General features: G+C 38.5%; 1 protein-coding gene across 7 annotated transcripts in view; it reads left to right on the plus strand.

Moving 5' to 3' along the window:
- Positions 1-12,602, plus strand: part of SSH2 (slingshot protein phosphatase 2) — a 256,836-nt gene that overhangs the window by 210,998 nt on the left and 33,236 nt on the right. For 6 of the 7 annotated variants that reach the window (XM_060647808.3, XM_060647811.3, XM_060647805.3 and 3 more), the window contains 3 exons: positions 3,853-4,047; positions 7,696-7,789; positions 8,145-8,273. In XM_060647808.3, coding sequence (XP_060503791.2) covers positions 3,853-4,047; positions 7,696-7,789; positions 8,145-8,273 — 418 coding nt within the window. Of the gene's footprint in view, positions 1-300; positions 311-1,207; positions 3,526-3,852; positions 4,048-7,695; positions 7,790-8,144; positions 8,274-12,602 lie in introns of those variants that run through there. The other variant, XM_081791195.1, reaches the window with a different exon arrangement.

Raw genomic sequence — 12,602 nt, forward strand, 5'->3', positions numbered from 1 at the left:
AAAACTGAGGTTTTGGAAAGGTTACATAACTGGCCTGAGAGTATCTCTTCTATTTAGACAGAATCGACTCTTACTTATTCTCGATTATGTAGAAAAATGATCTCATATAACTAGGGAATGGTGTGACTCTAAGATTTAGTCTATCCCTGAGTTCAGGGATTTGAATTTTAGTTTCTCATTCAGCTGCCTGTTCTGTAGTAGAAGTCCCCCTGAGGAACAGAATGGACAGAATGAAAGCCAACAGGAAATAAAGGAGCCTGAAAAAAGATTCCAGAGAGCTCATTTGCCCCTGAATAACAGGATTGATAGAGTTGAGCTGGATAAAACAGAGTCAAATGAGCTTAAGAGTCACCATTTCATGCAGTAATTGAGGTAGAACAGAGTTATGTGTTTAAGCCAGATTTTTAGATTTAGGGCACGTTTCACAGATAAATCTCTCATGGAAAACTTACCTTCTCTGACGAAGACTCCTTTAAAGGCAATTGACCTATATCTGTTCCTAGGTCTCAAGTAAAACCAAACAGCGTAAGTCCCAAAAATGACAGTGTTTTTAGTTATATTTTGAAAAGGAGTACAAAGCAGTCTTAATTCATAAGACAGTGAAGATTCAAGTAATAACCTAGTTCAATCTGGGATGTTCTAAAGCAAATTGACTAGTCCTACTTCTGTTAGCTCATTGTAGAATAAAGTTTTTGGTGTACCACATGGGGAGTAGTGAACTGAAAGTCACAGGGAAAAAAAAAAAAAATGTATGGATCAAAGCAGCATTTAGACCAGGTGTTTCCTTCATAGAGAAGGTGGTTACTGCAGCCTCCCAATCCTGTATGCAGCTAAAATAACTGAGGTGGCTAATAAGCCTTGAGTGTATTTTAGGGCACTTGCCCCAGACACTTGTGGCATATGCTTTTGAAGCACATGTTTCCTGGATAAAGAAAACATGTGTTGAATATCCTGTACATTGCACTCAGCTGGCCCTTACCTTCCAATCTATGTAATGACACTGAAATTCACTGAGAATTCTCAGAATCTGACAAACCTCTCTTGAGAATTTGGCTTACTTTGAGTAATAGAAAGCATTTTAAAAGATTCTGCAACTTTGTTTTTAGGGAAAAATTTGTTTCCCTGATAAAAATGGACTGAAATGTTTTTCCTTTATTAAATTGGCAACTATTTTCTTTTTTAACTTACAATATATGGGGTTGACAAGGACTTAAGGAACAGACGTTGTCATTTACTATTGGTGGAAGAATAAACTGGAACAGCCTTTCTTAAGGATGATTTGCCAATATGCCTAACCATTTTGCATGCCCTTTTAACCTAGTAATTCTTCTTCTAAGAATTTATCCTAAGGTGATAACCATGGGCGTGTACAAAAATTTTAACCATAAGTGTTGTAATAATAGCAAAAAATGGAAAACAATTTAAATGTCTGAAAAGGAGGAATTAAATTATGGTGCCTCCATGTTACTAAATATAATGCAACCATTAAGAATAATCTGGTTGATGGGACACCTAGGTGGTTTAGTTGGTTGAGTGTCCGACTTCGGCTCAGGTCATGATCTTGCGGTTTGTGAGTTCAAGCCCTGTGTCGGGCTCTGTGCTGACAGCTCAGAGCCTGGAGCCTGCTTCTGATTCTGTGTCTCCCTCTCTCTCTGCTCTTTCCCCACTCGCACTCTGTCTTTCAAAAAATAAATATTTTTGAAAATTAAAAAAGAATCTGGTTGAAGAATATTGACATAGACGTTGGTAAGAAGGTACAAAGTAAAATCAAGTTAAAAGGTATATAGAATGTGATCATATCTTTATTATAGATCTATGCATAAACAAAAAAACTGAAAAGATCTATACTAAAACCTTAACAGTGGTTATTTCTAGGTGGCCAGATTATAGGCTATTTCTGCCTTATACTTAAGATCCCTAAATTTTCTAAAGTTAACATGGATCACTTCTGTTTTGAGGCAAAATTTTAGAAGTAAGATGTAAATAGATTGCCTATAGAATTTTCTCATACTGCCCTCTTCCCACAGGAGACCAGCATTAGCTAACAGCTAATAAGACATTTCTTTTAGCAAATACTGTGCTCCAACCATAAACTAGACATTCTTTTAGGTACTTGAAATATGTCAGTAAACAAAATGTAGAAAGATCCCTGCTTTTATGTAACTGACTTCCTAGCATTTCTGGCTTTAGCTTTTCCCAAGCATATAACCAAAAAGGTACTTTTCAAATAAAAAAATAAAAGTTAAAAAAAAAGGTACTTTTCAGTTTTGTTTACCCTTGGGTTCCTAAGTTCAGAGTCAGAGATTTAATTAGTCTTCGTATAACCAGAGCTATTCTTAGAAAGTAGCTCAAGCATATGAATAAATGGTTTAAAGAGACTGGGAAACTTACGCAGCAAGAATGATAAATGTCATTATGGGAATACAAGCTGGTGCAACCACTGTGGAAAACAGTATGGAGGTTCCTCAAAAAACTAAAAATAGAACTACCCTACGACCCAGCAATTGCACTACCAGGCATTTATCCAAGGGATACAGGTGTGCTGTTTCTTTTTTTTTTTTTTTTTTTTTAATGTTTTATTTATTTTTGAGACAGAGAGAGACAGAGCATGAACGGGGGAGGGGCAGAGAGAGAGGGAGACACAGAATCGGAAGCAGGCTCCAGGCTCTGAGCCATCAGCCCAGAGCCTGACGCGGGGCTCGAACTCACGGACCGCGAGATCGTGACCTGAGCTGAAGTCGGACGCTTAACCGACTGAGCCACCCAGGTGCCCCTGGGTGTGCTGTTTCAAAGGGACACATGCACCCCCATGTTTATAGCAGCACCATCAACAATAGCCAAAGTATGGAAAGAGCCCAAATGTCCATCAATGGATGAATGGATAAAGAAGATGTGGTATGTTAGAGTATTACTCGGCAATCAAAAAGAATGAAATCTTGCCATTTGCAACTATGTGGATGGAACTGGAGGGTATTATGCTAAGTGAAATTAGTCAATCAGAGAAAGAAACATCATATGATTTCACTCATATGAGGACTTTAAGAGACAAAAGAGATGAACATAAGGGAAACAAATAATATAAAAAACAGGGAGGGAGACAAAACAGAAGAGACTCATAAATATGGAGAACAAACTGAGGGTTACTGGAGGGGTTGTGGGAGGGGGCATGGGCTAAATGGGTAAGGGGCACTAAGGAATCTACTCCTGAAATCATTGTTGCACTATATACTAATTTGGAGTAAATTTAAAACAAAAATTAAAATTAAAAATTAAAAAAAGTAAAAAATAAAGGTTCTAACACCTTAAAAAAAAAAAAAGAATGATAAATGTCATTAGATTAGTCCTTCCTGGGCATGAAAGGACATGTCCTCAAGGCTTAGGGACATCTAGCTATGTGTTCTTCGTGGACCCTCTGAGAATCATAGGGAATATATGCTGTAAGATGATTCTGCACCAAAGGAAACCAGTCTTTATATAGTTAATATAGTAAATGGTTGAGATCTTTAGTTCTGTAGTGACATAGTACACCCATAGATAGCATGTTCCAACCACAGGGTCATGAGCTCCATAGGTACTTGTTTTTCACTGATGGGTTGTCAGTTCTCCTACCCCCATCTCTAACCCAATCTTAATAATGCATCGTATCTTTCAGCAAGAAGTATCTAGCCGGATGCTATGAATAGGTAATATAGTATAATCAGAATCAGAGAATCTTAAATTCCAGGGAATAGATTCTCCAGAGGCCAAATTCTATAGGATCTAAAAATTGAAAGAATTCTGGGTACACATGGATTATTGGCTTTTTGGTATCCCCACAGTTCTACAGTGTTTATTTCCCAATGTATCTTTCAGGTCTGCATTACAGAGTTTACACAAGGCTTGTGAGGTGGCCAGAATGCATAACTACTATCCAGGCAGTCTGTTTCTCACCTGGGTGAGTTATTACGAGAGCCATATCAACTCAGATCAGTCATCAGTCAATGAATGGAATGCTATGCAGGATGTGCAGTCCCACCGGCCCGACTCTCCAGCTCTCTTCACAGACATGTAAGTCAGTTTACTTAGGATCACGGAATTTTTCTGTACTGTGTCCAAAGTGTCGTAAGCAACATGTTCCCCCCTAATCTCTCCTCTTGGAGAATTAATCTTACCAGTGATATTAGTCATTGTCTACACTACACATCTGCCATACAAAGAACCCTATTCTTTCCATCTGCAAAGGCTTTAGGAGTTTCACTCCTGGGCACACTGGAATCTCCATATTAAAAAACTGCAATACCATAAAATCCTATTCAGATTCCACTAATTTGAAATTTGAATTTAAAGGGAGTTAGGCTGGGACGCCTGGGTGGCTTAGTCAGTTGAGCATCCAACTCTGCTCAGGTCATGATCTCACGGTCATGAGATCAAGTCCCATGTCAGGCTCCACACTCAGTGGTCGCTCAGAGTGGAGCCTGATTAAGATTCTCTCTGTCTCCCTCTGCCTGGCTCCCACGTGCTTGCTCGCTCTCTCTCTAAAATAAATTTTTTTTTTAAATAAAAAAATGTAAAGGGAGGTAGGCTGAAGTCTGCCTTTGCATTATCTGTGAAAGAAGCATTTGGTAAGCAAATTAATGACATAGAGAAGCTTTTAAAGGGATGTTTCTAATGTTTCCAGTCAATTTAAAAGACTGCCTAGGTTGTTATGCTAATTTTAAACTGATTTCTGTTCACGTTTGTCAAAAAATAATTTATAATTCAAGTGTTGGAATCAGCCCCACCTTTGCCTTTTTGGGTCTTTGTCAGGGAGATTTTATTAAATCTCCCTGGTGTACTGTTGAGTTGGATAAAGGCCTGAGGTGGAGATGATGTTTATTTCCTTTTTAGGTCTATGTGTTGAAACTTATGTGACTATTTTGGAAATTAAAAAAGGTGTTTATTTTGCTCTGAACTCATCTCAGCACTTCCAAGGTATTCTACAGCTAGGAAAAAAGAGTAGTTACTTACTGTCTGATCATATAAACCTTCACCTTCAGATTCCTAAAGTCCTATCAAAATAGTTCAGGGGGGTGGAGTTCTTTTGTTTTTTAAGAAAATGCTTAATTTAGATAATAATGTGAACTTATTTTTACTAGAAAAGCTAAAATATCCAAGAATTGTGTGAACAGATCAGTCAAAAAAGCGGTAGAAGCTCTTTTGCATAGGGTGTTACTGATAATAGGACCTCCTTTTTCATTATCCCTAATCCTTTGACGATCCCACAGTAACTGAAAAAATAAGGATTAGTCTGGCTTTCAGAATCTTGGAAAATGTTACTGATTTCATGCTTTATAGCTGGTTGATGGGTATCAAAGGGATGGATGTCTCATCTGACTCAAAAATGGACATTCTATTTTTTTAAGTTTATTTTGAGAGAGTTGGGGGGAGGGGCAGAGAGAGAGAATCCCAAGCAGCCTCTGAGCTGTCAGCACAGAGCCCAACATAGGACGCATACCCACGAACCACGAGATCATCACCTGAGCCAAAGTCAGACAGCCAACTGAGCCACCCAGGTGCCCCGCAAAACTGGACATTCTAAAGCAGACTTGCATGAGAGAGAGAAAACCCTTCTCATTTCTCATGATTTATTGGAGAAAATTTGGGTATTAGAGCAGAAAGAAAGAAAAGGCAAGGAAATTGGCCATTTTCTATCTATATATATCCCCAAGCAAAAAGAGTAATGTAAAGTGTAGTCCCTGGCGCATGGTAGAGGCTCATTAAATGTTAGTTCTTGGTATGTACAACATAACCCCAATTTTAAGATATATTTATATATCTGCCTTAGAAAGAGACTGAAAGCTATAGGTCAGAGTATTGATGATTATCTCTGATGCAGGGATTTTTAGTGATTTTTATTTTTCTTTGCATTTTTATGTATTTTCCAAATTTTTCTCTAGTGAAATTGAGCAAGAAATTGTGTCTGTGTTGTCATGTTTTTTCCATTCCCTCCTCCCTAAATTGACTAGAAAAGCCTAAAAAAGAATGCTGAGCATACAGGGAGAATGTGTGCCAAAATGGATTGAAGTGCTCTAGTGCAAATACAGTTTATATTTTGAAATCCAAGGAAGGGGAAGAAAGGAACATACGTGTGTAGTACCTCCAGTGTATATCAAATATTATGCCAGCCACTTCATACATGGTACCTCATTTAATCCTCAAGAATCTCATGAGGCAGATATTGTCCTCATTTTATAGAAAAGGAAACCTGCTGAGAAAAGGGAAGGAATTTGTTCAAGGTTGTACCACTGGTAAGTAGCAGGGCTCGGATTAAAACCCAGGTGTATCTGCTCCCAAACCACTCTGATCCAAGTGTTGTGAAGGATTAGGAGAAAGATTACTAAACTAGGGAATCTAACTCATGCACATAGGTGGTAAAATTTGTTTTTATCAATATTTTTTAATAAAAGACTGAAATATATAAGTTCCTACCATTAGCTGTGTCTAGGAAAAATCGTGGGGAGCATGATTAAGAATTTTAATCCTGGTCAAGACAGGGATGCCTTGATGGATAGGGAAATGGCACCAGTATTATCTGTATTCTGCAGGGCTCATGAGAAACTAAGAGTCCAAGTGGTAGGGAGCCCCAAGGTTGTGAGGTCAGAGCATCCATCTTTGGAGATTACCGAAGCTATTTTTGCAGCCAGTGATAAGGCTTTAGGCAGCAAAGGCAGGCAGGATGCCTGAAGGCTTAGTCCATTTCCATCTCCAAATAAGGAGGTACAGAGCAGATACCTTCTTGAGTAGGTAAGAGGGAAAGATGAGATGGAAAGTGCTCTTTGTCAGCCTCACTCAAATTCTGCATAATATGAAGTAGTGCTTTTAGAGAGAAGCATCCAGTTACATTGAACCAATGTCTTTCTAGTAATTGGAGAGTCAGCTTCCTAGTTTAATTTCCTTTAGTTCCTGGGGTAATTTTATTTTTGAGAGTCAGAAGATTAAGGGAAGTAACATAATCCTGCAGGTAGGGTGTTAGGCTGGGCTGAGAGTGCTGGTTCAACTGCCAGGGTATGTGATCTGTGGTATGTCATTTAACCTTTCAACTGTGTTTGCTTCCTTCATCTGTAAAATGGGGATAATAATTTCACAGAGATGTTATGAGAACCTTCATGAAAAGGAATGCATTTTGGATGGAAGTCCTCTGGGTAGTTAATTCTTGGAAACCCATTTTGGAAAGAATTTGCCTCATTGAATAAGGCAGAAATCATTCTTTTGTCTTTCCTGTTTTCTAGAACGACAGCAGTGAATGATCAGCATTAGGTGGCATTTTAACCTACAGAAGACCCAGTTCCATAGTGGGTCACAGCATTGTTCTACCCAGCTTGGTATTCTAGTGCAGCAGGTGGTAGCCAGGGGTACTTGATGGAGAAGTATGGCTGTGGTTCTGTGTTAAAGTAGCATACACAGCATAGCCTATTTGTCTTTACTCCTTCATAGATGATTATGCATATATTTAAGGGCTTTTACATGTACAGCCTCTCTATACATGTTTACATTCTATACATTGTGCAAAGAAAGTTTCCTCAATTACTTTTTTTTTTTTTACCATACCTTCAGAATATAAATTTTTGAGGGTAATAGAGGGAAGGTCTGCCAGTTGGGAAACATAATCAAATGGTATGTTCATTAAGCTAGTCAAATGCCTGCCTAAGAAAAAAATCACCATTTCTCTCTTCTCAGACCAACTGAACGTGAGCGAACAGAAAGATTAATTAAAACCAAATTAAGGGAGATAATGATGCAGAAGGATTTGGAGAATATCACATCCAAAGAGGTAAGAAACCTTGAACTCCTGTTCCAAGGCTAGCAATGGAATAGCAGGTGTGGGGTTAGAAATAGTGAATGACTGGGGTGCCTGGGTGACTCAGTCAGTTAAGCGTCCAACTTCGGCTCAGGTCATGATCTCACGGCTCATGGGTTCAGGCCCCGCATTGGGCTCTGTGCTGACAGCTCAGAGCCTGGAGCCTGCTTCCAATTCTGTGTCTCCCTCTCATTCTGCCCCTCCCCTGCTCGCACTCTGCCTCTCTCTCAAAAAGAAAAAAAGAAAATTTTAAAAAGAAAAAAAGAAATAGTGGTTGAAAGTACAGAGGCACTTTCCAGAGAAGTAAAATATGTCCTCTTTGTTTCAGATACGAACTGAGTTGGAAATGCAAATGGTGTGTAACTTGCGAGAATTCAAGGAATTTATAGATAATGAAATGATAGTGATCCTTGGTCAGATGGATAGTCCTACACAGATATTTGAGCATGTATTCTTGGTAAGTCTCAGGCTGCTTTAAGTGATGTGCTGAATCTAGTCCATATTATATTTAAATAAAATGTAACTTAAATTTAAAACAAAGGTAATAAATACTCAAACTTCATTACTTCCTAGTTTTTTGCTACATTTTACTGTTATCTGTGCTCTTAGATTATTTACATCTATTGTATGGTGGAAATGTTATCTAGTAGTATGCTTCTGCTCATCTCTTCCCAGTTCCTCATTCAGTGACATCAAGGATTAAAATTGACTGGTCAGGGGTTGCCTGGGTGGTTCAGTTAGTTAAGCGTCCAAGTCTTCATTTCTCAGTTCAGGTCATGATCTCCCAGTTGTGAGATTGAGCCACTCATCACCTCTGCACTGATAGCGCTGAGCCTGCTTTGGATTTTCTCTCTCCCTCTCTCTCTGCGCCTCCCCTGCTCATGTGCATGCTTTCCCTCTCTCTCTCTCTCAAAATAAATAAATCTTTTAAATGATGGGTGGGAGGGGCGCCTGGGTGGCTCAGTCGGTTAAGTGTATGACTTCAGCTCAGGTTATGATCTCACATGTGAGTTCAAGCCCCATGTCGGGCTCTGTACTGACAGCTCAGAGCCTGGAGCCTGCTTCCGATTCTGTGTCTCCCTCTCTCTCTCTGTCCATCTCCCACTCACACTCTGTCTCTTTCTCTCAAAAGTAAATAAACACTAAAAAAAATTTTTTTTAAATGGGTGGAAAAATTTAGACCAAGGAAGTAGGCAAATGCTATAAATCATGCCCTTCTTCCACCCATCGATTGTTAAGTATCTCGTCTGTTTTTCATGACAGTCAAAAGTCCAAAACGGGAGCCTGGGTGGCTCAGTCGGTTGAGCATCCAACTCTTGATTTTGGCTCAGGTCATGATCCCAGGGTCATGAGATGGAGCTTTAGGGTGGAGCCTGCTTGAAATTCTCTCTCTCTCTATCCTTCTGCTCCTCTCCCCCACTTGTGCACTGTTTCTCTCTCACTGTTTCTTTCTCTCTCTCTCTCTCTCTCTCTCTCTCTCTCTCTCTCAAAAAAAAAAAAAAAATAGTCCATAATAGTTTTATACAATGTATCCAAATAGAATGATCCTTTGAGGTCATCACTCTTTCAAATCTGCCAAATTTGCCTAAGGTCTAATATATCTGAGCAGAGCAGGTGGGAACTACTTATAACTGAGATGCTATTGGACTTTTAAACATTTGGAACCTTATAGCCACATTTTGAGTTCCCCAAATACTTTTGTGATTGCTAAAATTTCAGTGACTTAAAATTGTTTTTTGTGGTTCCTGAACATTTAATGACCTGCGGTTAGCCCAAGGACACCTTTCTGACTGATGGATTGGGAAACCTTCTGCAATCCTAAGACCCATTTTCTTCCCAAATGTTAAGAGTTTTAGTTTTCATCTATACATGGTAGTGGGAATGAGGTTAAAAGGGTCATTAAAATCAGTGGGGAACGTCAAAACTTTGTTTTGTTTCCACTTCCCACACACTTTGACCAAAAATGCTAATAACCAGAAACTAAATTGATTTGGTTTGAATTTCACTTCCTTTCTCCGGTAAGGACATTTGTGAAATGACTAGAAGCTGAGAAACAGGAGATAAGAGGAATAAATGCACAGCAACTGGCTAAATTGGATCATCTCACCCTGAATATTCAAGAGTTTATGTCACCAAGCAGTCAGATTTTATGCCATTGAAGGCTTGTGCCCTGAATTAACTTTTTGACGCTCTGTGTGTGCTTGTAGAGTGATTCACAGTGGTGTATAGCTATGAAATTACTCATGAAAAGCTGTGAGCTGGAAAAGGAACTTTTTTTCCATTACTTTAACTTGACCAATGTGTGTTGCCATGTCTAAGTGTAGATCATACTACAAAGCTGTCATTGACCTTTCCATTTGTAAAGCACTTGACTTTGTTGTCTTTTGTGTGTACCTCCACAAGGGTTCCCTGCTGTTGTATTATTGGAAAGAATTTTTGTGTTCTCTATAGAAAACTTATGAGTCACTCATTCAAATGGATCCTGCCCCTGACTGTGTCTATGTAACATGACTAATTTTTATGAAGGGCAAGTGCCTGTAGCCAAAAATAGCTCATGTTAGAAAGTGACCAGAGCTATAAACTTGGAAGTCACTTTTCCATTAGCTTATATTTTAATACCAAAAAGGACGTAGACATGATGACTATGAAATATAATTAATATCTGACTATTCAACCTGTTTAACTTCAGGTATACTTCCCTGTGTCTCTGATGCCACCCGCTCAAGAACTACCTTCTCCTTGGCTTATTTTAGGACAAATAGAGAAAATTTAATAGTACTCTTAGCAGAAAAAACAATCCAGTTCTTCCCAGACTAGAGTCCCTAATCAAATGCATTTCAGTATTTCTACCAGTATATTGATCCTGTTATTTCGTGATTATTGGCATATCCTTCTGTCTTGGGTGTTTTTACTTATTATAAAAATGATTCATGATCATTATAGAAAGCTTAGACTGCTTATTAGTGAGCTACACAAAGTCCATTCTTTTCTATTTATTTTTTTATTGAAGTATAATTTAATTACCATACAATGTAATGTTTCAGGTGTACAACATTGTTGATTCGACAGTTTTATACATTACTCAGTGCTCACCACAATAACTGCAGTCACCATCTGTCACCATACGACATTATTACAATATTATTGACTGTATTTCCTATCCTGTACATTTTCATGTCTGTAATTTATGACTGGAAGTTTGTAACTCTTGAACTATTTTTTTAAGCTTATTAATTTATCTTGAGAGAGAGAAAATGCAAGCAGGGGAGGGGCAGAGAGAGGGGGACAGAAGATCTGAAGCAGGCTCTGTGCTGACAGTAGAGAACCTGTGGGGCTCGAACTCACAAACCATGAGATCCTGACCTGAGCCGAAGTCAGACGCTTAACCAGCTGAGCCACCCAAGTGCAGAAGTTTGTAACTCTTGATCCCCTTTATCTATTTCACCCATCCCCCCATCCAGCTTTCCTCTGGCAACCACCAGTTTGTTCTCTGTATTTGAGTTGGGTTTTATTTGTTTGCTTTTTATATTCCACATATAAGTGAAATCATATGATACTTGTCTTTCTCTGACTTATGTCACTTAGCATGATTATTGGCATATTCTTCTGTCTTGGGTTTTTTATTCATTACAAAAATAATTCACGTTCATTGTAGAAAAGTTAGACAATTTCAGAAAGCTATAAATAACATTTGCTCATCACCAAAAGAGGTAAGCACTGATATCTTTTGTTATATTAGTCTTTTTTTATTTTTTTAATATGTATCTATAGATTTTTGAAAAAAGGGAAATCTCAGCTTCACATATAATTACATTTTCTAGGAAATGGACATGTTCTCTCCATTCTGAATATTTCTCTTATTTGGGAAAAACTTTCAACTGGAGAATTCTGAAATTTAACTCTTATGCACAAAATGGGTACATGAACACTTCTTCCCCAATGGCTTCCTCCCCTTGTTTGAACCACCATATCCTATATCCAAACCCCTGTCTCTTCTCCAGTGAGTCTGTGCTCTGCTGGCTTTTCCAGCAATTGACACGGAAAAAGGTCTTATCCAAGCTGCAAGTGGTGGTGTTAGTTTTCTGCAAAGTCATTTCATCTTGTGCTTAGCTGCCATGCCTGGAGTGCAAAACAGATTGCGTGAAGGGAGGCAGCAGGATTTTTCCCCTCCCTTCAAAAGAATGCTCAGCTCTGCAGTGCACTGCACAGAGATGTTTATTTAGAAAGGTGTCCAGCTGGTATGGAGAAAAGTATAGAGCACAGTTTAAAGAAAACCTTCAGCAAGAAGAGAGGATTGATTGGTTGGAAGCCAGGGTATTTCCAGAAAAAGTTCTTCCACATCCTTAAGAGTGTACCACTTCTCTGAACTGGAAGCCTTTGCCCAATCAAGTCTTAATATCAACAGCTCTCCTGGATGTTGTCCCATTGGCTGAGAAAAAGCTAAATGTGAACAGAGACCCTTTGCTGAAAGGCAGGCAGCTTTCTTAGTTGAACAAGGGAAACAGGAATATTGGACACAACCAATAATTTTGTTCATGAATAAAAAACTAGTTGATTTTTATTGCTGATTGTAATATTTTTCAATATTTGACATTACAGCTCCTTTTAAAATAATGTTTCATTTCCAAAGAAAAATTAAGCCTCAAATTGTAGTTACTTCTGTAGGTGCAGAGAAATGGAGGGTATATGAACAGATAGAACTTAAAACAGATGGGCTATTTTAATCCTTCATGATTTTGTCCCTCACCTGAAGATGTATAGCATAAACTTTTCTCGGAAGGAAAAA

This window comes from Panthera onca, chromosome E1 (assembly GCF_046562875.1).
Source record: "Panthera onca isolate mPanOnc1 chromosome E1, mPanOnc1 haplotype 2, whole genome shotgun sequence".
Lineage (NCBI taxonomy): Eukaryota > Metazoa > Chordata > Mammalia > Carnivora > Felidae > Panthera > Panthera onca.